General features: G+C 43.2%; 2 protein-coding genes across 2 annotated transcripts; one reads left to right on the plus strand and one right to left on the minus strand.

Moving 5' to 3' along the window:
• The first annotated feature begins 4,792 nt into the window (after positions 1–4,792).
• LOC105180882 (uncharacterized) lies at positions 4,793–14,909 on the plus strand. Its single transcript, XM_025304740.1, has 5 exons — positions 4,793–4,819; positions 5,106–5,255; positions 5,536–5,685; positions 5,785–6,369; positions 14,880–14,909. Exons 2-4 carry the CDS (start codon positions 5,150–5,152, stop codon positions 6,306–6,308), a joined length of 780 nt encoding a protein of 259 aa, XP_025160525.1. The 5' UTR covers positions 4,793–4,819; positions 5,106–5,149; the 3' UTR covers positions 6,309–6,369; positions 14,880–14,909.
• Positions 12,160–14,794, minus strand: LOC112589879 (protein ANTAGONIST OF LIKE HETEROCHROMATIN PROTEIN 1-like). Its single transcript, XM_025304745.1, has 4 exons — positions 14,403–14,794; positions 14,101–14,257; positions 13,791–14,011; positions 12,160–12,283 (listed from the first exon to the last, which is right to left on the minus strand). Exons 1-4 carry the CDS (start codon positions 14,792–14,794, stop codon positions 12,160–12,162), a joined length of 894 nt encoding a protein of 297 aa, XP_025160530.1.
• Positions 14,910–27,741: the final 12,832 nt, after the last annotated feature.

The raw sequence follows: 27,741 nt of genomic DNA on the forward strand, positions 1-27,741 counted from the left end.
TAAGTGCAGTCTCATCAAGAATTCTTTGCCGGAGATCATCGAGATTTTGAGGTTTCGTTTTATAAACTGTACTTTTCAGCAAGCCCCATAAAAAGTAGTTCAGTAGTGAAAAACCAAGTGATCTTGGCGGCCATTCTATCGCTTCTCTTCTTCCTATCTATTGATTAGGAATAACTGATTAGAAATCTAAAAAATTTCGAACATTTATTCCATAATATAGTTCGGCACTATCTTGTTGAAACCATATGTGCTGCAAGTTGTCACCTACAATCGCGTGGATCGCTAGAATAACTTAATTTCTAAGCATGTCCTCATATTTTGCTGCTGCCAGATTACCATCAATAAAAAATGGACCTATCATAACATCATTAAAACATCATTAAAAATATCTACCCAAACAGTCAATTTCTCTGAATGTTGTGCTTGGAGTACCCATTCAGGATTTGCATCAGACCAAAATCTACGATTGTGTCCGTTAATCGTTCCATTTAGTTCAACTGTTGCTTCGTCCAAAAAAAACTATATTCGATGTAAAGTCTGGTTGTATATAAATTCTTTCCATCATCAGCTCACAGAATTTCAAACGGTAATCAAAGTCATCATCAATTAGTGCTTGCACAAAATGAAGTTTATACGGATGGAATCTATTCTTTTTTTAATATTTTATATACAGACATAGGATTTATCTCGTGTTGTTGAGCTGTTCTACGGATAGAATTATTTGGATCTTCTACAAATGATTGTAGAACATCTAATGACTTTTCCTGATTCGTCGTTGAAGATTTCCTTGATTGTATACGATTTTCCACGAGTCCAATTTCTTCGAAACGCTTTATTGTTTGTTCGACAATTGATTTTGAAATCGGAATGTCTTCATGACGGAAAGTTTCATTGAAAAGGCGCTTTACATCATTATATGATTTCTGTCTGTCACTCCACGTATCTGTCCTCGCATCATTAAAAGAGAAATTCGTTCTTGTTCTGAACGTTAAGTCATATTGTAATTAAATGATTGAAATAAATATTTACAAGGAACAGAAAAATCAATACTTCATGAAATAAAAAATCATCGACAGGAAAAAATGTCATGGAATAGACAATAAAAATGACGTCAAATCAATTGATTCGTAAAGTCTTGAAAAAGAAAATATTTAATGAGAAATAAACACAAGTACATACATGTACGCAATCTGACTATACAATCTCTATGACATAAATGGTATCTCGCGCTGTGCGCGATATGTATTGTATGTAATGTATACAAACAATGTAATGTATACAAACAATGTAATATATATAAACAATGTAATGTATACAAACAATGTAATGTATTTTACAAACAATATATAAACAAACGTGTCGAGCGTGACTTGAGTGCTTGTATGCCGAGACAGTGGGAAATATAGTGGGAGAAATAATGAAGTTTGTTCAAGCAAAACAAGGCGTAACTAAGAAATACATAGCAATAGCACAGATGATAACCAACGTTCGGTATTTTGAGACTCCGGACACTATTAGGTGTACAAATGAATAATCCAAATTATTTTAAGTAATTATGAAATCAGTTTTAAATTGAATAGATTTTCCCGCTCTTTTGTGATTATGCAATGTTGATATATAGCTATTAAAAAGAACATATAGTTTGACGAAAGGCCCAACATAACCTTCAAAAGTATTCAGTTCAGTACAGTCGAAAATGGCAACAGATAAGGTGCATATCCGACACTGCATTCTTTATGAATTTCAACAAGGAAAAAATGCTGCAAGAGCGTGCGAATCGATTTGTTCCTTTCTCTGCGAAGGTGTTGTATCGTACGATGTGTGCGCATTTTAGTTTAAACGGTTTAAAAGCGGTAATTTTAGTCTAATCAACAAACAACGCCTTGGAGCCCCTCCGAAGTGCGATAATGATGATTTGGAACAACTGCTAGCTGAGAATTCACAAACACAAAAAGAGCTTGCAGAACAGTTGGGCATAACGCAGCAAACGATTTCTAAACGCCTACATGAGATGGGAAAGATCCAGAAAGAAGGAAAGTGGGTTCCGCATGAACTCACTGAAACCAACAAAAATCAACGAGTGGCAGCGTGTCTTTCTCTTCTCAATAAGCAGCGTCGAAAGTCTTTCTTGTGGAAAATCGTTACGGACGATGAGAAATGGATACTCTATGACAATCTGAAACGCAGAAAGTCAAGGGTAAATCCTGGCGAATCATCATCGGTCGCAAAACCCAATCGCTTCGGAAAGAAGATTCTTCTCTGCATTTGGTGGGATATCAAAGGCGTGCTTTATTATGAGTTGTTGGAACCAGGTGAAACAGTTACTGCGGACTGCTACCAACGTCAATTAATCTGTTTGAGTCAAGAATTGGAACGAAAACGCCCGTATACTGGCAAAGGAGAACGTCCAGTGAAATTGTTGCATGACAACACCAGGCCACACATTGCTTCCAATACAAAAGACACCATAATGAGTCTTGGCTGGGACGTCTTGCAGCACCCGGCGTATTCACTAGACATTGCTCCATCCGATTATCACTTATTCCGCTCGATGCAACACGCCTTGTCCGATATGCAATCAGTGGATGAGATTCGAAAATGGCTTGACGACTTTATCGTGTCCAAAGACGTAACATTTTTCCGAGATGGAATTCATCAGCTGCCTGAAAGATGGCTTAAAGTTATAGCTTAAAGAAAGCAACGCCGATTACTTTTATTGAACAATTTAATTTACTTTCTTTTAAAATAAAGCGTGAATGTAGCTGAAAAAATTGAATTATTCATTTGTACACCTAATATGTTGTTACGTCCTGCGGACTCCGCGTACTCTGAATTCGTTGTCAAGTAGGGCGGATTAGATTTTATGTTATACGACCAAATGTTCATGTTCCGCGACCCTCCGAGAACAGTGACGTCACACACACATTTCTCTTTTTTTCTCTCTGCTTTAATCATCGGAGTTTCCCTATTTCCGTCAGAAAAATCCGCCGAGTTATTTTAGCCATATATCTCCTCTCCAAATAACCTTGAATATCTTCCTGTTCGGAGCAACAGTTTTCTTTGAAGGCGAACAATTTTGCTGGTGAAAAATTCGCTTCAAGAGAGGCTTGTGAAAATCGACTGTCTCAATTTTTTGCCAATAGGGACGAGGGCTTCTATGAGAGAGGCATAATGAAATTACCTTCAAAATGGCAACAAGTTATCGAACAAAACGGCGCATATTTGACCTAAATCGGATCATTCTAACTATGGTAATTAAAGCCTTCAATTTCATGCAAAAATAATGGATTTCTTTTTACTACACCTGATATAATTTCTTTTTGACGCTTTCGCTGTTTAATCAAAATATTTCGTATATATAATATATATTGCATCGTCATATTTTCTACTATTTTCAAATATATGGTAATAAACGAGTGCACACTTTCCATATTCTCCATGATTAATTTTTTCCAAAATTAATAACCTAAAATTTTAATTTCATTTTTAGTTAAATATTATATTTTATTATATAAATTTTATTATATAGATATATACATATTTTATAATTTTCAAATTCATAATATAACCTAAAAGTTCACTTTATTTGTTGACTTATTTATATATTATTCTTTTTATATTCTAATTCTTTTATATTCAGACTACAATCACAATCATTTAATTTTTCGTCCTTTTATATTGGTACTAATGGAAATCCTTGACTCACTCGAAAGTTCCCAGTAAGCAAAATACTAATAGAATGCGCGCAGATTGACGCCAATTTCGATCAGATCTCCAGATCAAAACCATAGCCATCTGTGTCCTCATTAGGCTCGTGTTTTGTCGACAGGACCTGTATGACAGGCCATGCGAGCAGATTGTCAGCAGAAACCGCGCAGGTCCTGCTGCCAAACTACACGTAGAGTCTGCGCGTAGAGTTTGCTCAGTTTCTGTCGCCAATCTGCCGTCAAATTACTGCAAGTCTTGCGCGGTTTTTGCTACAAATCTGCCGTCAAATATCTGACAACAGGATCTGGCGCATATTTGATCGCAGATTGGCGGCATAATTTGATATAACAAATTCTGCGTTAAATTTGTTGCCTATTTGCCATCAAACTATGATAGCAGGCTTTGTTCGAAATCTGCTCGCGCAGGTTTGGCTATCTGGGTTGTTAAGTTATTTCAAATAGATAAGCGTAAATGTGTAAACGCAACTCACCCTAGTGTTAGTCACCCTAGTAGGAGTTATAACATTAGCGTTATTAAGTCGAAGTTAGAAGCCGTGTAAACGTAGTCATCATTGGGCTTCTCTCAGGGTTCCACCCTGTTTCCAAAGCCCATTTCTCTCTCTGATAGGTTCAGCCTAGTGGCTCTTGCCTCCGATCATCCGTATAAAAACCGCGACATTTTCGTCTCCAGAGATATACTTCTACTACTCCTGGACCTTATTCCTTTTTTCAACGAGTATAGAGACACTTCGATACCTCTGTGTTTTTTCTCTCTCGACAAGTGTAATAGAGCGTGACTCAATTGTGGCAAGTGCTCGGCGTTTTTCTACGAATTTACCACTCTCAGACTGCGTTCGGAAATTTTACTCAGGTGCACTCAGGTGCATCCTGTGTCGTTCGGAAACATTTGTGTTACACCCAAGTGACAACGGTGGAGTCGTTCGAAAACTCTATTAGGTGCACCTCGGGTAATAGATTTTTCCACCCTGAAATTTCAGGGTAGATTTGGGTAACTTCATGCATTTGGCGCTATTTTTAAATAGTGTTTTTATTTGTGACTCGATCCAATTCGGTTAGGTTAGACATGCGCGCAAGTATACTGAAAATATCCAGTGAGGAATGATTAATTGAAAAATCATCAAATTCACATCGACGTCAATTCAATCAAAATTTGTCACTGAAATCGATGCTTGAGCAAATCGATATGAATTTGATGATTTTTCGATCAATCATTCCTCACTGGATATACAGCTGATCTGTTTTTTTTAGATGCAATACTGAACTAGTATAATATTATGAGAAAAATCTGTTTTTTTCTTATTTATCTTATTGCACTAGTTGAACGATATAGCTAAAAGAAACAGATCAAGTAGCGTTATAACGTGTGAATGTTCATAGAGATACATAGAGATTAATGAAATGGTAAACGCTATTAATCAACAATGGAAAACGTGAAATTAATACGTGGTAAACATATATTATCTACTGATAAAAATAATCAATCCATATACGACTCTCAAGGATCTTTGTTAGTATGTGATGTAACAAGTGAGTGATAAATTGTAATTGCTGCTTTTTTTCAATGACATTTCTTAAAAATATTTAATTTAAGAATTTTTCTGTGGTTACTTTACTCAAGTTCTTCTTTACAGTAATTAATTTAGACTTCTTCTGACATACTTTCTGCCCTTTCATTTTCAAAAGTAGCAATATAAAATAAAAAGTTAAATATATTTACATAGCAAAAGCATGTATAGCCTTATTTATTCTATAAACATTAATTTGTAATTTATTAATTAAATACTTATAAGAGCTTTCCTTTTCACAGAAGGAAATGTAATCACAATATCTGTTTCGGAGGAATTTCTAACGTTTCTCAACTTGCAAGTAATTACAGACAATAATGAACCTGAGAACTTTAATTTTGAGCCTAATAGTGGATCTACAAGTCTCGCTACTCAGTCATCAACCCAGCATGGTATACAATTTTATCATGCTATTTTTTTGCTTCTGATAATGGCATAACTCTGAAATATTTATCATGAAAATTGAAATGTCTATTTTTGCAATGTTACAGCATCTTGGAAAGATGATAACGCCATAAGGCGATTGATTTATGCCTGGAAGGAATATGAAAATAATTTTAAAAATGGAAAATGCAAGTCATCAGAAGTGTGGAAAAAAATTGCCATTGTTCTTCAAAATGAGAACAGTCAATGGTTATACACTGGTATACAATGTGAAAACAAATTCAAAGAATTGCGCAAGAAATATGTGAAAGTGAAAGATCACAATAAGCAATCAGGAAATAGCCCAATAACTAGTAAATTTTTCAATGAATTTGAGGAAATATTAGGAGATAAACCATGTATGCAACCTGTAGCTTTGGCCTCCAGTTTGAAGAAGCGACCATTAACTTTTACATCTCAAGATAGTGACACGGAAAATAGTAAAGATGACAGTGATAGAAAAAAGAAAGTAAGAAAAACGAGATTTCAGAGAGAGCTGGGTGAATGGTCTGCTACTTTACATGAAGATGTTAAATACAGGGAAGAAGCGAGGGAACAACGCTATAAGGAGATGATAGCAATATCTGATTGAGCAATTGATGCATACAAGAAAATGATAAAAAAACTCATTGACAAGTTATAAAAACTAATATGTATGTATAGACTGTAATTGTATTTGTTTTGTTAGCGTTTTGCCCAATAAGAAAATTTTAAATATGAAGTTTACTTTAAAGAAAATCTGTGATAGCCACATCCTAGTAATGATTATATTATAGAAATTATTAGTTAACTAGCTAATTAACTAAGCTAATTAACTAATTAAACTAGTTAACAGCTAAGTTCATGTCCAAGATCTGCTAATAGAAATTACATAATAGAAATCTACACTAATATTATTTATGTAAGATCAAATTTGTAACGGCCGAACTCCGCGTTTCGGTCGTTGCTACGCGTTTCGCGCGGATAAGGCTCGTCGGAGTCCGGGTTCGGTGAGGAGGAAAGCAGCGAGACGGTTGATAGTAACAAAATAAATAAATTAGCTTTATTCGATGCTTAGTTATATACAAGAGCTCGGCCTCGAAGACGTTGTTGCGGGTTACGTTTATTAGGCGCGTCGGTACGGTACAGTGCGGTGCGGTGTGCGGTACACGCGCGTATACGGACGGGTAGGCCGCGCGGGAGGCGGGGCATATTGCGCGACGCGTGTAGACGGTGACAGCGATAACGGCGCGGTGGTCGGTCTCGCCTCGCGATGCTGGGCGTCTCGGACAATTATCGCCCAATACTCGGCTCGCAATCACTCGCGTAAAGATGGTCGCCGGATCGGAGATTTTGACTCGCGTGCCTCTCGCGTGCCGTTGACTCTCGGTCGAACGCACGCACGCGAGTCGCGGAAGACGCGCAAGGATTTCGTCCGTCGGGCAGTGCTGTCAGGTGCAATATATTGCGACGCTACAGCGCATGCGTGAGATGACGTAGGAGTTCCCTGTTTGAGTGAAAGTCTCAGTATCGTATCTTTTTCAAGGTATTATAGCGCCCATATTATACTATGCATTGAGAATTGCAATCGAGTATTTAGTAAATTAGATAATCTAAATCGTGGTTATTTTAATTGATCTGATAGTAATTCTCAATCTATAGTCTAATATGAGTCTAATATAAATAAATATTATGTAACAGTTACATAGTTGAGTGAAAAATTATAATGGTAATGTAACGTAATTGTTACTTAGTATCCACTGGAATTATAATGTTAATATAACTGATATTTAGTATCCACTGAACAATATAATCTAAGATAAGGCACTCGCGCAAGAAGCACGGGAAAATTACACTGGAGCCTGGAAGACAGCTGATCGGATAGCGCGGGCCCCTTCATGGACCCTGCGATGCGCTTTATTGCCGTCATTGGCATAGAGCTCCTACGTCATCTCACGCATGCGCTGTAGCGTCGCAATATATTGCACCTGACAGCACTGCCGTCGGGGCCGAGGACTCTCGACAGAGAAGGCGCACGCACCTTCCCTTTTCCCTACATTCGCGGAGGAAAACGACCAAGTACTGCAGACACTCAGCGGAGGCGGCGAACGCACCGTCCCGGGTCCTTGGTCGCTAGACGGATCGCCCAGAGGCTGAGTACGCTCAGCGGAGTTCGCCGACGGACAAACCCCTGACTCAGGGCGGCGGATAAGGTTAGAGACTGCCTTATCCGCCGCCCTAAAGACTGCCGCGGCTAGAGACTGCCGAGTACGCTCGACTGAGCACGCGCACGCACGAGCCCAAGAAGACAGGAGACGGCCAAGTATCGAGCACGCTCGATCGAGACTGCGGACGCACAATCCCGTTTGCTTAGTCGCTGGTCGGGTATTCGGAAAGCGGAAGGCAGAGCGAAACGGTCTGGATATTCTCACTATTGGCATGAAGCGTCTAGATCGAATAACGGTACGGATCGGTCTGGTCCTGAGAAGCTCGATCGCCGCCATTTTATAGTCGTATTCTCTATGATTGATACGGCGGCGATCGAGCGGCGCGCCAATCGGCGCGAGGCATGGCGACGGCGCGTGATAACGGCCGCGCGCGCTAGCGGCGGCACGTGATCGCAGCGGCGCGCGATAGCGACGGCGCGAGATAACGGCGGCGCGCGATAATTGCGCTTGTTTAGGGGTGACGCAAAGCGCCGTTCTTCGGCCCGACAAATGGTCGGTTGGGCTAGTAGTAACGAGGTGCATTCGCGCCTCGTTACAAATTTTTATCTTTAAAAGTCATCTACAATGTAATCATAGTTACATATAAAGTCATAGCATTAGTCTGTTATCGATTATGTACTTATTTCTTTCGCGTAACTTTGTGAAAAATGAACTCTTAATGAAATCGTCAATTTAATGCATGATCGATTTACAAATTAGTTTAAAAAGTTTACAAGTTTAAAAAGTAACTGCGATCGTGTTGTAGACTATCCCTTAGTCTGATATGCGGCTTTCTTATAAGATTTAATATTTTCACAATATTTTCACTAAAGATTATAATATTAGGAGTATAAATAGGTTTCCGCCGTTTGACAAAAGATGGCCCCACCAGAAGGTTATGTTGAAATTGTCAGATGTAAAACGTAATATCGTAAGTTTGGACAACATAACCTTGAAGTATTAGTGACTCCGTATCAGCATCACATAATTTTTTTCCTGCGAAAATGTCAAGTTTTGTGCCGAATAAGTGTCATTTGCGGGAACTTTTGATTTACTTCTTTAATTTAAAGAAATCTGCAGCTGAGGCGCATCGATTGCTTGTAGAAGCATATGGTGAGACTGCTTTAAGTGAGAGAAGTTGTCGTGAGTGGTTTCAAAAGTTTAAAAACGGTGAATTTGACGTGGAAGACAAAGTACGTAGTGGAAGGCCGAAAGTGTACGAAGACACGGAATTGGAAGCATTATTGGAGGAAGATTCGTGCCAAACGTAAGAACTTGCACTTACATTAGAAGTGATTCAATAAGCAATTTCACATCGTTTAAAATCGTTGGGAATTATTCAAAAACAAGGAAAGTGGATTCCATATGAACTGAAGCCGAGAGACGTTGAACGCCGATTTTGCATGTGTGAAATGCTGCTTACCAGGAATAAAAGAAAGGGTTTTTTTACATCGTATAGTCACTGGTGATGAAAAATGGATCCACTACGATAACCCAAAGAAGAGAAAATCATGGAGACCACCTGACCATGCTTCAACATCGACAGCCAAACCGAATATTCATGGGAAAAACTCATGCTGTGTATTTGGTGTCGTGTATTATGAGTTGCTCAAACCGAGCGAAACCATTACTGGAGCTCTCTACCGAACACAATTAATGAAATTGAGCCGAGCACTCAAGGAAAAACGCGCCCATTACTACTCCAGACACAACAAAATTATTCTCCTACATGACAACGCTCGGCCACATGTTGCAAAACCGGTCAAAACCTATTTGGAAACACTTAATTGGGAAATCATAACCTATCCGCCGTATTCACCAGACATTGCCCCTTACGATTATCACTTGTTCCGGTCGATGGCACATGGCCTGTCTAAGCAGCGCTTTACATCATATGAAGATACTAAAAATTGGGTCGATTCATGGATAGCCTCAAAAGATGAAGAATTCTTCTGACGTGATATCCGAATGCTGCCAGAAAGATGGGAAAAAGTAGTGGCTAGTGATGGACAATATTTTTAATAAAACGTAATGTACCGTTCTTTCACAATAAATTCCTAATTTTTGAGACAACGGCTGAAACTTATTTGTACTCCTAATATTATTTTTATTTTTATAATTATAAGGACAGTTAACAACTCAGTGAGAACATTAATGTCGAATCAATGTCGAATTGATGTCAATGAGGTCGAAATCGGGTCCCGACCGTCAGTTTTCGAAAATAAATAAAATTGTTTAGAACTTCATTTCTTTGTATTAAATTGTTACGTTCTATGTTTTAAATATTTTTAATATTTTATTGGAGTAAACTATTAAGTTTCTGATATTTGGTGGAAAGGACGTCGAAATGACGTAAATTTAACATATATTATATTAGGTGCGCAACTACTACATGGGTTGAAAAGTCTTTGGCCTGACATATAGATGGCGCCACAAACTAAAAATCCTTATATTTCCTATAGAGTACCAACCTTAACTTAGATGCTGTAAAAATTTCATGATATTTCGTTGACTCCTGTACAAGTTATAGCTTTCGAAGTAACGTTACCTCTGAATTTATCTTTACTATGGAAAAAAGTGAATTTCGTGTTTTGATTAAACATTGCTTCCTGATGGGAAAAAACACTATTGAAGCAAAGGCATGGCTTGATAAATGTTACGGCACATCTACCCCACCGAATTCAACCATCAAATATTGGTTTGCTGAGTTTCATCGTAATCGTACGAGTACAAATGATGCACCACGTTCAGGAAGGCCAAATGAGGCAGTTACTCCAGAAAACATCCAGAAAATCAGTGAAATCGTGTTGAATGACCGCAAAATGAAATTGAGTGAGCTAGCTAATATCATAGGCATCTCAAAGGAACGCGTTGGTTATATCATTCATGAATATTTACACATGAAAAAGCTTTGCGCGCGTTGAGTGCCGCGTTTTTTGACAATTGAGCAAAAAGCGGAACGTGTTCGACTTTCAAAGCAAAATCTGGCCCTGTTTAACCGCAATAAGAAGGAGTTTTTGCGTCGATTTGTCACAATGGATGAAATATGGATCCATCACTACACACCGGAGTCCAATCGGCAGTCAGCGGAGTGGTTATTGCCTGGTGAAAGCCGTCCGAAGCGCCCGAAGACACAACAATCAGCCGGCAGTATTTTTTGGGATGCGCATAACATAATATTCATTGATTATCTTGAACATGGTAAAACTATCAATAAAGAATATTACTGTACATTACTGGATCGATTGGACGACGAGGTCAAGGTCAAACGGCCACATTTGGCAAAGAAAAAAATTTTGTTTCACTAAGACAATGCTCCAGCTCACTCGGCTCGCGATACGACCGATAAATTAAAGAAATTGCGCTATGAATTGGTCCCACATCCCCCGTATTCTTCAGACCTGGCCCCCAGCGACTATTTCCTTTTTCCCCGACTGAAGCAGTGGCTCGCTGGTAAAAGATTTTACTCGAATGAGGAGGTCAAGTTGGAAACAAATGCCTATTTTGAGGGACTTGACACCGAGCACTATAAGACCGACATCGAAATGTTAGCGGACCGTTACACTAAGTGCATTACTCTAAATGGAGATTATGTCGAGGAATAAAACACTTTTTTCATTAAAAAAATCGTTTCTTCATTGTTAAGCCAAAGACTTTTCAGCCCATATAGTAAGTTTTCGGGTTTCACATATGGATGGCGCTAACGACACATGTAGTCGACATACATGTCTGAAGTTGTGTTTTTTTATAGCTTGGACATCTGTTAATAATAACCAGTCGTAATACCAACACATATCGCAATGCAAAAATATTTTTTCTAACAACGAAGATGTCGAGTTTTGTACCAAATAAACAGCATTTGCGGGAAGCTTTACTTTTCTGCTTTAACTTGAAAAAAAGTGCAGCTGAAGCACGTCGTTTGCTTGAGGAGGCCTACGGCGAACATGCACCATCGAAAACTACCAATGCAGTGCCGGAAATCCAGCCCCACATTGCGCATGAAGTCCTCCCACTTCTGTGAGTGGGCACAACATAATTAGGATGCAACCTTTGTTCCCTTGGACGCCATACGTGAGGTTGGTGATCGGTAGACGATACAAAAACCTTTTCATCGGTCCAGATCGTTGCCTCTCACTCCTCACGCCTCCTCACCAGGTTCTCCAAAGCGAACGCGACACGTTGCTCCCAATGTCCGAGAGTCAACGGAATTTTTTGAACTGGATGATAACAGTGAATCCCAGCTTTGTTGAAACGTCGCTAGGCGGTCCTTTGCGCTATTGGCAGATTTGCCGCGTTGATGGCTTCCTGGGCAGTGCCGAAAGGTCGCTCACTAACTGCGGCGACTAGCACTTCGTCTTCTTGTGCCCCGCTCTTCCGAGGACTACGATTTTGAAGACGGTGATTATGCAAAGCATGATCACCCCCTTCATTAAATCGCTGTATTCATCGTCGGACAATTCCAGCAGAACATGGAATAGCAGCAGCAATTTCTGCTACTGTTCTTCCCGCCTGCCACTGCCTCGGACCTTGTACCTCAGGACACAAATTTTCAGGCATAGTTTTCATACGTTTTTGCTTTCACTCGATGCTACTACACCACGATAAGTGATGTAATAGGAAAAAAAGTAACAAATGAAAAGCGCGATCTCTTAGCAAAATCAACAAGCAAGAAAAGAAAGGAAATATGTTACTACATATATAAATATGTAACTATAAATATATAAATATATAAATACCAATAATATATATGTATATATATACTAATATATATATATATATATATACACACATATATAAATATGTAATTACATGCTGAAATAGATCGATCGACTATTTTATACAAAAAAAAGATTTTTCTCTGGTTTCAGGAGATGCTGTATAGCGTCTCGTTATTATTACTGTAATTTTTAATATTATTAAGTCTCCTAATTTTTTTTACATTTTCAAGAGCGGAGCCTACATTTTAAATAGAATTTATAGGAGGATGTTCATTTATTCTCCCTCCTTCCCGCAGTCTTTTCAGAAGTAATTAATTAATTATATATTAAATTAATTATTATATTAAATGTAATTAATTATTAAATATTAATTATTAATTAATAATTAATTAATTATCTTGCATTTTTGTCCCAGTCCACTGTATTTCAAGATTTTATAGAAACCGTGAAACGGCGCGCGTTTAAACATGTCACGTTATTTTTTGTGTATTTGCTACATTATTATTATTCATATAACGCTATAAAAATTCATTCTCATCAATAAAATATATATTATTATTTCTATCAAGTTTGAAATCAATCGTCTGCTTAGTTCCCGAAAAAAAATTCGTGAAAATAGCTTATTTTTCTAGCCTACAGACAGGATTCCCTCCTCAATCGGCATTTCTGCTAAGGAGAAAAGAGGAAAGCGCGATACATGGCTATTAGAGTGAGCGAGATACCTATAGAGACAGCGCGGTGTCTCTATAGCTGTCTCACTCATATTCCTTGCATTCAAGCGTAGAGTGAGTGAGACAGCTATTGACGACACCATTAACCGTACCACTATCTGGTAATGCTTTCTATCTCGATCGTGCGACGTGCGATAAGGATGCAACTTCGGAATGTCTCCCACCATTTCTCCTTCTTCGCTTCTCTCGCGCTGTACAGTACGCCCATATGCGTATGCATATATGCCTGTCATCGCTTTCGATTGTTTTACAAGCGTATACGACATCGCCGAGGGACACCATACCTGCCTCTGAATGTACATATGAAAATATAAGAAAAAACATAACAGAGCAGCTGTTTAGTTAATACAAGTGTGAATAATAAAAAGAAGGAATTAACAAGACTAACCTGTGACAAATTTCCTTTGTTTATATAAGGTGGAATGCATCAAGACAATACCGGGTAGCTTTATCAGCAATAATATATTCATTTCCTGGGAAGAAATCTGTACGATTCTCTTGTACAGACATCCATAAATCAGAATTTCTAAATATCCTGCAATCATTTACAGAACCCGGAAATCCCATAAAACAATTTGTAAAGACTAAATCTGCATCACAAACTGCTTGCAAAGTCAGGGCATATTGGCATTTTCTGGTTCTACATAACTCAGATTGAAACTAAATAGACAAGAACAAGAAAATAATATAAATTCTGTTATTAGAAAAAAGAAAATAATCAAAATAGCATAGAAATGAAATAAATTTACATGTGGAGCAACGATAGGTATGTGTGAACCGTCGATAGCTCCTATGATATCTGGAAGGACACCAATTTCATTAAATCTGTTTTTGGTAACAGTAAGTCTATCTCTTTTTGGCCATACAATTACATCACTTGCTATATCAGTTAAAGCATTCACAATTCTACAGAAAGAGTTGTGTAAAATTGATTATCCTATATTGAAACGATCTGCAACAGATTTAATAATACTTATCTATAGTATATAGTTAGTAGACATGTTATTAATAAGATAATCTAATGTATATATTCACAGAAATTGTTACTTACTGAAAAGAATCTGGGGTTGCCAGAAGCCGAATGACTGAGAATGATAAGAGCTGAGTTCTAACTGATATTGTTGGTCTTCCTTTCATTCCTATTCGCGTCAATGCCGGAGCTAATCGTCGTTCGAGATTTTCATATGTTGTTCTGGTCATACGAAAATGTTGACGGAACACTTCATTACTAAATCTTAGTATAATTTCATTGACATAACGTTGTTCCCTAACCTTATAGCAACCTCGATTGCCAACTCTAATCCAAATTTCAATAATGTTTGCTTTTTCAATCACCATATCTGCTTCATCATCGTTACTGTCTGTATGTAAGGTATCCAAAGCAATTTTTATTAATTCCAGTCCAACAGCCGTAACACATGAAATAATATTTTTATTCGTCATTTTTCTATTGCTGAACTGCCGGCACTAATTTAAACTAGTTCTCTTCACCTTTTTTCCCACCAAATCTTAACTATATACGTTTCAGTGCCGTTCGGAAACCATTCGCACATAGGGTATCCTGCCCCCACCACCATTCACCCGGCTCTACCCGTAGGGTGAGATTTCCGAACGCAGATTCAGTAGGATCTCGCCAACCTTCCGCAATCAAATATTGGACATCTGGAAGCGGACACCCATGTAGACTATCATCAATTGTTCTTTTTTTGTGTGAAACACCCAAAACCACCAGTAAGTTTATTTTCTTTATTCTCTACCTTCCCTACCCCCATTTTATTAATTCCACCCTTTATTGAAATCCGATTGCAGTGGGCCATAATTACTATAACCATATCACCTTGCAAAGAAATCTTAATTCGCTCGAGTCGATCTTCGAGAAACGAGAGATCCCGAAGCATCTGAAGCTAATGCTCAGTACCACCGAGTTCATCATTAACATCTCATTAGATATTGATTTCCAACCAGATCTGACTCTCATATTCATACCTCCATACATCGTCCTACAACGTTCTTCCCTATCACATCTTCCTTCTCCCCCACACGTACGTCCACCCCTCCTTTCCCCTCGATATCTTATTCACCTGTCTCTTTTTCTGAACTGTCCACTTCTCTTAACTCGCCATACCACTCTCGCTCCCCCTCACCCGACTAATTTTCTATATTCGTTTTCCTTCCCTTTCCGTTCCTCTTCATTCAGAACATCACAGACCATGAAAGAAGAAGGGCGTACTATGTGGCGACGGGACGTCGTGCGTTCGGGACCTGCATCTTATTTTCGTTCCGAAGAGAGAAAAATATCGAGAGCGCGGTTAGTCGCTAAGACCGGGAATCGAACCCGGGTCTTTCGCTTGCCGGGCGACTGCTCTAGACCACTGAGCTACCTGACGCTCCACGCTCACAACATTCTCCTCTCCCTAGATAACGTTAAGAGATGTCGTTCGGAAGCGACATCTCTAGTGCTATTCCGAGCGCACGGCGACTACAGAGAGAGACATTGTTATTTGTACCTAGTGGTACAAGCTGGAGGTCTCTCAAAGTCAAAGGTTGCTATCCTTTAAGACCTGCTGTCCATGTATGCCGGCCTCCATCGTTGCCTCTCGTTATCCGGTGCAAATCATACAAATAAACCCCGGGGTCGACGCCATATTTTGGCTGCCCCCGGGCACTTGGATACGTTTTTGTAACGCGCCGAAGGGGGATCCACCATGAAAGAAGGAGGGCGTATTAAGTGGCGACGGGACGCCGTGCGTTCAGGACCTGCATCTTATTTTCGTTCCGAAGAGAGAAAAATATCGAGAGCGCGGTAGTCGCTAGACCGAGAATCGAACGAACCCGGGTCTTTCGCTTGCCGGGCGACTGCATCACACACATACACACACACATACACATGCATCGCGTAACTGTAATCCGTCATTTTTTAAATCGCGCCGTTGTACCGTACTGCCTGTTATCTTAATTTAAATAAATTTTGTTAATTGTTCAATTTTTTTATAATCGATTTTAAAATCACCTCACTAGTCCACAAAACGAGTCGACGTCGTGCGTCACTAAAACCACTGTAACTTGTGAACTAAACGTCAGATTATCATAAAATTTTGACACGTATCATTTGAAGGTTAGTACTTCCTAAAAATGGATATGTTAATAGTGGATTTGTTAATAGTAGCACCATTTATATGTCATCCTACGAACTTATCGAGTGATGTGTTATATCGCCAAAAATTTTTTTCTTAACGATGAAATTGATTAAATAATCCTTTTTAATATTAAAAACTCGAGCACTAATATCAGGTCTGTCGGAAGCTTGTTGACCAGATAAAAGATTTTCCTCAGTTTCACACCATTTTGGATTATAGGTTGTTCGGACACGCACAAGTAGCAAAATTCGATCACTATCACCGTACTGTGAGTGTAACGCTGCGTAGTAGTATTATAATCATCGAGCCTGTGCTGCATGGTGGACGGCTTAACACCCATCGGTTTCTCGCATGCGAGCACATGACCCGCCCGCCGGCGCCCCGCGAGTATCTACTAGTGACGTTCGCGGCCGCTGCGCGATACACTCATCGATTCCGCTGCTCGCAGCTAAAATCGGCCGCCCGGGTGATATAACCGAGCGCGATAGCGAGCCGCGCGCCTTCGCATGTCCCAACGCCGATTGTGGCAATCTGGTGTCTGGTCTGATCTGGTCTTGTAGCGTTTATCTTTACCGACCTGGTCTAGGCTTTCCTAGTGCAGTTTTGGGGTGTAATATAGATTCGAACCACTGCAATATACACTCTAGTTGAAGGCGGTGCCGATATACCCTGCTGGGTTGAGGCTTTATAGTTAAAGTCGACTGTTTAGCTTTGAGTTCTCTGCGTTGCCACGATTCAAGAGCGGGCTTAGTCACCTCGGTGTAGAACGGGTGAACTCTCTTTTTCCAAGCGTCCGTCGAGGACCTTGGCTATCAGGAGCGGCGTGACCGTCTCCTTTGGAGCTTTTCGCGAACTCTCTCTTTCCAAGTATCCGTCGAGGATCTTGGCAATTTCAAGAGCGACGTGATCGCTTCTTTGAGCTCTCGTTCCAAGCGTCCACAGGACTTTGGCTAGTCGCCCAGGAGCGACTCGGTCGCTTCCAGTGTGATAGAGCTCAGCGCTTTCGTGTGTTTCTCCACAGTTCTCAGGACCGAGGCATATTGCTGGCCGTTGAGTCCGGAAGGGCAGGCCTTTGTTTTATCTTCGTGCTCGTAGATTTGTTACGAGTGCTGCTCGGGTTTCTCAGTTCGGATTTACGACCCGAAAAGGCCGCAGTCCGAGTCTACTACCATCCCTAACTCGGATCCTTCTGATAAGAGTGTTCCGATATCCTCGTATCACTGCCTTTAAACAATCTGGCGCGGCAACACAGGTCATAGTAATGAAAAGGTCTGGTTTATCAAATTTATTAACAATTGCCATTGCATCTTGATAATTTTGTAACATATTACGTGGTGATCCATTAAATAAAGAAGGAAGTATAACCATTTTTCCAACACAGCCATTTATACTATTTACCTTATTTTGCATATAATTTATTAAACCTTGATATGTTTCAACACGTAATACTTTTTGATGAGCTTTGCAATAATTTATTCTATACTTTTCAATTTTTATATAATTATCTACAAGCCATTGTTGAAACAAATGACGGCCTAGTAAGGGAATGTTAAATTCATTACGAATGGCCATACGATATTTAACATATTGTGCTCTAGTTATTCTTCTAATACTATTTAATTTCATTAAATTATAATGCCATCCTCTAATTCCATATGGATAAAATAATAGATATATCCAAGGTTCATTTGGATCCATAGTGCTAACCCTTTATAAGATTTTAGTATTTCTGTTACGTATTGTAACATTGGAATCAGGAATTTGTCCCTTAGAAGTCGTTTTAAAAACCGCAGCAACTTCATTTGTTCGCTGAGCATTATATCTACGTTTATCCATTCCTGGTTTTAATGTAAATACTAATTGTAATTCAAGTAAGGGCTCACCAGATTCGATTTCTAATTATTGTTGATCTTCTAATTCTTCATTCATCATTTAATACGATTGAGCAAATACATTACATTCTCGTATTAGATGCTCAAGTTCTGTTACAATCTCATAATCTAAAGAGGAATTTTTATTAAGACGATAATCTATTGCTTCATTTGAGTCAACAATAAAAAGTTGTCCATAAGTTGGATTCTCATTTTGCTCAGCATATAACGCTGTAATAATTTGATAAATTTGGCCATGTATTTTAAAACAATACGGACTAGGCCATATTTTCTGAAAATTAACCAGATTAACGTTAAATGATACAAAAGAAAATAAACTGTTATAATTATTAGGTGTACAACTTTGCTTCCGCCGTTTTCCTATAGATGGCTTTAGCGGTAAGTAGTGGTCGAAGTAAATAGATCATAGATGTCATGCAATAAACTTGGGCATCTGTCAACATAACCCCATAGAAACATCAGTCGATTTGTGTCTGCATCATAAAGTTATTCTCGATTGAAAATATCAGTTTACGAGCCAAATTCTCGTCATTTGCGAGAGGTTTTAATTTTCTGCTTCAATATGAAGAAATCTGCAGCTGAGGCTCATCGAATGCTCTCAAATACTTATGGTGAGGTCGCTATTAGTGAAAGAACGTGTCGTGAGTGGTTTCAACGCTCCAAGAACGGTGATTTTCACGTCGAAGACCGGCATAGCGGTGGAAGAGAGGTTTTCGAAGATGCAGAATTGGAGGCATTACTTAATGAAGACTCGTGTCAAAGTCAAGAAGAATTGGCATGATCATTGGGAATGACTCAACAAGCAATTTCAAAACGCCTCAGACATGGGAATGATTCAGAAGCAAGGAAATTGGGTGCCGTACGAGTTGAAACCGAAAGACGTTAAACGGCGTTTGTTTGTTTGTGAACAGTTGCTTGAAAGGCAAAGACGGAAGGGATTTCTGCATCGCATTGTGACTGGGGACGAAAAATGGGTTCATCACAATAATCCCAAGCACTGAAAATCATGGGCATACCCCGACTATGCTTCCACGTTGACGGCCAAACCGGATATTCACGGCTCCAAAGTCATACTCTGCATTTGGTGGGACCAGCTCGGCGTAGTTTATTATGAGCTATTAAAACCGACTAAAACAATTACAGGCGATCGTTATCGAACGCAATTAATGCGTTTGAGACGAGCATTGAAAGACAAACGGCCGCAATACAACGAGAGACACGATAAAGTGATTTTGCAGCATGACAATGCTCGACCCTATGTTACGAAAGTGGTCAAGACATACTTGGAAACGTTGAAATGGGAAGTCCTACCCCACCTGCCGTATTCTCCAGACGTTGCTCCCTCTAACTATCACTTGTTTCGATCAATGGCACACGACCTAGTTGATCAGCACTTCCGGACTTATGAAGAAGTAAGAAATTGGATCGATTCGTGGATCGCTTCAAAAGATGATCAGTTTTTTCAACGCGAGATTCGTACGCTGCCTGAAAGATGGGAAAAAGTAGTGGCCAGCGATGGACAATACTTTGAATCATAAATATATAACCAGTTTTTTACAATAAAGCCTTGAATTTCGGAAAAAACGGCGGAAGCAAAGTTGTACACCTAATACGAATATGGTTAAAGAACTAGTTTGATTTTGCATAACTTCCAAGTCATGCTTCAAGTCATGCACTTGAATAAAGAGCACGAAAAATCTGGTAATTCTGGTAATGGTTGAAGATAATCTGCACCATGATTACAGCAATCATGAAAAGAATTTCCTTTATTAGAAATCTTTTCAGCTGCAAAATGTTTAGCATTACAATGAATACAAAATACATCCATGGAACCTATGTAATATTTAACTACGTCCTTTTTAATGCAGTTGTACTATTAATATTTAAAAGAGGTTGTTTCTTTTGCCACGAGTAGTAACTAACTTGATATTCGACATGTCGCTGATTTATCAATGAAATATTTGAAGAATTTCCAATATTTTGACTTATCAATTCTGTACCATGATTTCAAATGTCCGCAATACATTCTTCCTCATCTTCATTATTAAATTCTATTACACGATTTATAGAATTAATCATTTTTATTACATTAGTTTCTCTTTCAATTTGTCGACGACGTCGTTGATTCTTATTTCTTTTTTCACGACGTCGTTGAAATTCTTCTTCTTCTTCTTCTGAAGTCTGTTCGATTCTACGTCTTGGCATTATTTACAAAAATATTAATATATATTATATACGTTTGTAAAATTACAAAAATTAATAAGAAAGATTAATAAGAAGGAAAATAAGGTAATTTAATTAGTCTAAACTAAGCCTTTAGCTTATGTTAGGTTTCGTTAGATCGAACTATGTACCCCCCCGTAGACCCTCGCCGGCGCCGGGTTGCGTAATGGTGGACGGAGGCCATTGCCGAGTTGCGGAAGGCCACCATTCAAGCCAGACGGGAGTTCACCTGGGCCCAGCGACAAGGCGGGGATGCCGCGAGGGAAAAAGAGGGCTATTTCCAGGCAAGAAAAGCCCTCAAGACTGCCATAGCCGAGACGAAAAAGGGAGCCTGGGAGCAACTGGTGAGCTCGCTGGACGAAGATCTATGGGGGCGCCCGTACAAGCGGACGGTGGGCAAGATTCGTCCGTGGACGCCCCCACCTACGGAGTAGGTGGGGACATGCGGTAGGTCGATGAATACTCAGGACCTCGAGGGGCTCCTCGACACCATCTTTCCGAGGATGGAGGCCCCCCCTGATCCCCTCCCCGGAGGGAGGGGAATGGAGCAAGGAACTAGAGGTCAGTCCGGAGGAGCTCGCCAGGACCAGGAAGAAGTTAGGGGCCAGGAGCAAAGCCCCGGGCCTCGTTGGCATTCCTGGCCGCGCCTGGGCTCTCACCCTCGGCGAAGGGAACATGGCCGCAGCCACAAGGGGGGTAATAAACGGGAGCCTTAGGGAGGGGGTTTTCCCCCTAGAGTGGAGGAAGGCCAAATTGGTCCTCCTCCTAAAGGCCAGCAAGGTACCCGGCGGGCCTACAGGCCGATTTGCCTGCTGGACGAGGTGGGCAAAATGCTGGAACGCATCATCGCGGACCGCCTCGTCCAGCACTTGTCCTCAGAGGAGCTGGACCTCCACGACAGGTAATACGGGTTCAGGCCCGGTGGTCGAAATATGCAATACAACACGTCCGGGACCTGACCCGTGCGGTCGTGGAGGAGGAGGGCGGGGTGTTGTTGGCGGTGTCTTTAGACATAACGAACGCCTTCAACACCCTGCCCTGGCCGGAGATTGGGCGGGCCCTCGAATACCACAGGGTGCCTGTCTACCTCCGGCGTACCTGTCGGCCTACTTCGATGGCAGGGACCTCGCCTACACGGAGAGAGGCGGGGTCCAAGGCCGGCGGAATATGGAGTATGGTGTCCCGCAGGGGTCGGTACTCGGCCCCTGCTATGGGACATCATCTTCGACCGGGTGCTTCGCTTGGCCCTTCTCCCCCGGCTGCCACGTCATCTGCTATGCAGATGATACCCTAGTGGTGGCTGGGGGAGGACTGGGGGATGCCCGCCTCCGTGCGGAGGCTGCGCTGGCATCGGTGGTGGGCACCATCAAGGACCTGGGGCTGAAGCGACGCCCCAAAAAACGGAGGCCGTTTATTTTCACAACGGCAGCCGTGGGGCGCCGCCGGAGTCCCAGGTCCTTGTAGATGGAGTCCGCGTCCGCATCGGGCCCCAGATAAAATATCTGGGCCTGGTGTTGGACGGCCGGTGGGATTTCGGGCCGCAATTCAGGTGGCTAGCCTCCCGGGTCTGCACAGCAGGCTTGGCTCTCGCCGGGTTAATGCGGACCCAAGGGGGCCCTAGATGGCACGCTCGCCACCTATACGTAGATGTGGTGCTCTCGATCGCCTTCTATGAGGCACCTATATGGACGTTCCAGCTCAATACCGCCGGCCGCAGCAAACGCTTAATGCGCCAGGCGCTGCGGTCGGTGGTTGTGAGGGCGATCAGGGGGTACCGCACCGTATCGTATATGGCGGCGACAACCCTGGCCGGCTCCCCTCCCATGAAGCTCCTTGCTGAGAAGCGCTACACCCTCTATTGGAGGGTACGGGAGTTCCGCGAGGAGGGGGAAGAGGTAACGGCCAGGGGCCTGGCGGCCCTGAAGTCTCAGATCAGAGCCCGGGTATTCGAGCGGTGGGACGCCCTATTGGCGGATCCTCATGGATCCGGGCTACGAACGGCCGAGGCCGTCCGCCCCTGTCTCCTGGTGATGACAGACAGGAGGGGACGCGGACTCTCGTTCCATCTGGTGCAGGTGTTGACGGGACATGGATGTTTCGGCAGATACCTGCACCGGATTCAGAGGGAGCCCACCACGCGATGCCACCACTGCCCGGCACCCGAGGACACGGCGCATCATACGCTGGCCGTATGCGAATGGGGCCAGCAGCGCCGTGTCCTCACCCGGGCGGTGGGTTGCGCGGAGGAGGCCCTCTCGCTCCCGCACATGGTCCAGGCCATATGCGGGAGCGAGGAGGCATGGGAGGCGGCGGCCTCATTCTCCAGGGATGTAATGTCCCGGAAGGAGGCCGCCGAATGGGAGCGCCGTCCCGGAGCCCGTCGCAGGGAGCGACGGGGGAGGCGGCGGCGTTCCCCGGGTATAGGGAGCAGGCTCAAGGTGGCACCGATCGAGGAGCCGCCCCCGATTCGTCGGGGGCCTTCTCAGCCGCCTCGGGCCCACCTCCGTCCGCGCGGGAGGAGGCGACGGGCCTAAGCCTGCCATCCTTTGCGCGACGGCGAAGGGAGGCAAGAGGTGATGGCCTGTTTAGAGACGGGCCTCACTTCCCTGCCCCTCTCAACTGAAGAGAGGGACTAGGAGAGAGGGTGGGTGTCCCCTCTCTCTAACCAGAACCAAAAGGTAAACCCGGCCGGGTGACCGGTCGGGGCGTCGCGCCCTTGACTCCTTTTGTAGGAGGAGACGTGGCACTTGGGCGAGGGGCTCCGTCAGAGCCTCGGTGCCAGGTGTCGGGGAGAGAGTGCTGGCACAGCTCCCTCGATTCCCCACATTCCGGTCCGATTGGTAGACACCCCGGTGGGGTTTTAACCGGTAAGAGTCCGGCATAACCCCCGCCTCTTGGGGGGGGCGTGGGTATCCATGAGGATTTCCCCACCGTGATAAAAAAGAAGGTACGGAGACGGCCGTACCATCGATATTCATGCGTGTCGCCAAATTCCGCCGTCGAATCGCGACTCCTGATGATCGTCCCGTGTGGGACCGACTAGCTCGACGTTATTTAAGTCAGAGGTGGGTGGGTTCGTAAAATAGATTGATCGGCGCAATCAAAACTCGCTCGTCTGTTTGTCTTAAGCATATACAATATATCAGGTGTAGTAAAAAGAAATCCATTATTTTTGCATGAAATTGAAGGCTTTAATTACCATAGTTAGAATGATCCGATTTAGGTCAAATATGCGCCGTTTCGTTCGATAACTTGTTGCCATTTTGAAGGTAATTTCATTATGCCTCTCTCATAGAAGCCCTCGTCCCTATTGGCAAAAAATTGAGACAGTCGATTTTCACAAGCCTCTCTTGAAGCGAATTTTTCACCAGCAAAATTGTTCGCCATGGACAGGAACAGATGGTAATCACTTGGTGCCAGGTCCGGACTATAAGGTGGATGCATAAGAACCTCCCAACCAAGCTCCCGGAGCTTCTGGCGAGTCACTACCGATGTGTGTGGCCTGGCGTTGTCCTGATGGAACACAATTCCTCTCCTATTGGCCAAAGCTGGCCGCTTCTGGGCGATTGCTTCCTTCAGACGGTCCGATTGTTGACAGTACAGTTCCGAGTTAAGAGTTTTGCCGTAGGGGAGCAGCTCATAGTAATTCCCTGCCAATCCCACCAAACACACAGCAAAACCTTCCTGGCCGTCAATCCTGGCTTGGCCACCGTTTCCGCCGGCTCACCGCGATTCGACCACGACCGTTTTCGCTTGACGTTGTCGTAAGTGATCCACTTTTCATCACCAGTGACCAACCGCTTCAGAAATGGGTCGATTTTGTTGCGATTCAGCAGCGATTCGCAGATGGAAATTCGGTCCATGAGGTTTTTTTTCGTTAACTCGTGTGGCACCCATACATCGAGCTTCTTTTTCAAGCTATGTAAGCGTAGCTGTAATTGTAATTGTGTCAGTCTTCTTTCAGAAGACTTTTTTTTTATAACGTAGGGGAAATCCATCATGGATATCCCCGATCCTTTGGGGGGGGGTCGGGGGTTATGTCAGACTCTTACTGACTAAAACCCCTGCGGGATGTCTACCATTCGGACCGTGGTGGGGGGAGTCAGGGGAACTACTCCCGTATTCCCTCCCCGACACCCCGGCCCCAGGGCTCTCCGGGAGCCCCTCGCCTCGAGTACCGCGACCTGTCCCACTCAAGGAGTCCAGGGCGCGGTCCCCCGACCGGTTTCCCGGCCGGGTTGGCCTTCTGGTTTTTACTTGGAGGGGGGGACATCCACCCTCCCTCCGCGCCTCCAAAGGAGGGGGGCGGTGAAGTGGAGCCCGTTCCCAAACGGGCTACCATTCCCCCCTTTCCTATCCTGTCCATGACCCGAAGGTAGAAGTCGCACTAACCCCGACTTCCCCCGCGTAGACGGAGACGAGCCCGAGGCGGCCGACGGGGCCCCCGATCAACCGGGGGCCTCTCCTCGGCCGACGCCACCTCGGGCTCACTACCCATACCCGGAGAGCGCCGCCTTTCCCGCCGCTCCCTACGGCGGGTTCCCGGGCGGCGCTCCCACTCGGCGGCCTCCTTCTTGGACATCACGTCCTTGCAGAAGGAGACCGCCGCCCCCCAGACCTCCTCGCTCCCGCACATGGCCTTGACCCCAGACTCCTCCTTCCGGCACCCCACCGCCCGGGCGAGGACACGGCGTTGTGAAGCCTACGCCTGACATTCTGTCAGGGTGTGCCCCGCCATGTCCTCCAATCCCGGGCAGTGGTGGCATCGGTTGGTGAGCTCCCTCCTAATCCGGTGCAGGTACCGACCGAAGCATCCGTGCCCGGTCAGCACATGCACCAGATGGAAGATGAGTCCGCATCCCACCCTGCCTACCACCTCGGGCAGGCAAGGGCGGACAGCCTCGGCCGTTTGGAGCCCGGACACCCGGGGATCGGACAACATGTCCGACCACTTCTCCAGGAGCCGGGTCCTGGCTTGGGACCTCAGGGCCCTCAGACCCCTGACCGTTAGCCCCCCCCTCCTCATGGAGCTCCCGCACTCTCCAATAGAGAATGCTTCGCTCTTCGGCGAGGAGCTCCACGGGAGGGGAGCCGGCCAGGGTGGTCGCCGTCATATAAGACACGGTGCGATACCCCCGAATGGCCCGCACGACTACCGGCCGCATCGCCTGGCGCATTAGGTGCTTGCTGCGGCCATGAGTTGGAGCGCCCAGATGGGCACCCCGTAAAGGGCCATCGAGAGCACCACACCGACATAAAGGCGGCGAGCCCTCTTGCCTGGACCCTTCGGCGCGCATCAGACTAGTCACTTTTAGGCCTGCCTTGCGCACCCTGGGGGCCAGCTGCTTAAAATGAGCCCCGAAGTCTCATTGGCTGTCCAACGTCAGGTCCAGATACTTCATCGTGGGCCCGACGCGGGGCCCGAAGCCAGGTGGGAGGTTTTTACTGGTGAAGCATAATTTAATAACGCCTCTATATAAGCACGGTAAGCGTAAGCATTGTTTGGAGGAGATACGAGCTTTTGATTGAAATATACGTCGATTTGATTGAACATCGAATGCAGTATATGGTTTACTGGGCCTACTTTTGCGGCGGCAGCTCCTGCTCTGGTTTCCGTGTCTACTCATATGCGTAGCGACAGCATGATATGAGTAAGATCTATGTATTCTTCCCCATGCCCGGGTATGACGAATTCGACGGGCGCGTCGTCCGTGAGAGAAGACACGGGTTTGTAGTGAACCCATTGTGAACTCTCAATACTGGTTTATGTAGGCGGTAGGGTGAAGAGATCGAGTTCACTCTTTAAACATTCGCAGGAATGCGTATGAAGAAAGGACATGCTTCGAAAGCATGTGTTTGTTGCTTAGGAAAAAATGTCTGATACAGTACGCTTCTTGATAACACCCCGACGTTTAGTGAGTCCTCTCCCGCTTTTTTTCAATGAACGCTTCTCCTTCGTGGGTTTCTTCTTACCCGATTTCTTCCCCGGTGCGTTTCTTCGAGTCACTTTCCTCTTACTTGATTTAAAAGCGCTGACCCGATGTTTGCGCGAAGATGATTTACCGCTGTATCCGCTTGGCGTGTTGAAAGGAAACTGAGCTTTTCCGATTTTCGCAGGAACTTTATATCCCGACCCCTTCATCAGATTATTAATTTGTTCTCCCGCTCTTCTTTTGAGATTTGAGCCTGATTCATTGAGGCGCGTTTTAAGGGAGCGTCCCAGATGCGCACAGAATAAAACAGATATAGCAGGTTGAATGAATCAGACACAGTGACAAACGGACACAGTAAGAAAAGGATACAGTAAAAAACGGACACAGTGACAACCGGACACAGTAACAAACGGACACAGTAGGAAACGGACACATGGTGGTTGCAATCGGACACAATGACAATCGGACACAGTAGGAAACGGACACACGGTGGTTGCAATCGGACACAATGAGAAACGGACACAGTGAAAAACGGACACAGTGACAATCGGACACAGAAAAATGGACACAACATGAAACGGACACAGCAGGAAACGGACACACTGTGGTTGCAATCGGAGACAGTAAGAAACGGACACAGGAAGAAACGGACACAATGACAATCGGACATAGTAACAAATGGACACTATAGAAAACGGACACAGTAGGAGACGGACACAATAGGAAACGGGGTGCGAAAAAAGTGAAGAAAAAGTAAAATCTGATCGTACGTGCATTATTTATGTGTATTATTCCTGAATCGACTCATCTTTTTATACTGTGCGGTCACTTCTGCACTTGTGCAGATTGTTCTAGTTAAATCATGCAAGATAATGATGATGTTAAAACTTGTTCAATTTGCAAAGCACAAATTTCATCGGTGTACAAAATATATATGCCATATACATGTCTTACTTTTATTTGAAGTGTATACAAATATTTAGAATTGTCAGCGTCTTTTTTAATACATATTCTTTATGACGTTTATCGCACATATATTCTAAGACAGTCGATTTGTTGCCAATATAACAGTATTATATATGTTAAGCATTACGTACTGAAATGTGTTGTAGACTAAGGCTGTATGCAAGATTAGGTTGAAAGTATTTACTGCTAATTTCTCACAATACTTTAAGGTGAATTATATAAAAATTACTTATATGCTA

Source organism: Harpegnathos saltator, unplaced genomic scaffold (assembly GCF_003227715.2).
Source record: "Harpegnathos saltator strain DR-91 unplaced genomic scaffold, Hsal_v8.6 scaffold643, whole genome shotgun sequence".
Lineage (NCBI taxonomy): Eukaryota > Metazoa > Arthropoda > Insecta > Hymenoptera > Formicidae > Harpegnathos > Harpegnathos saltator.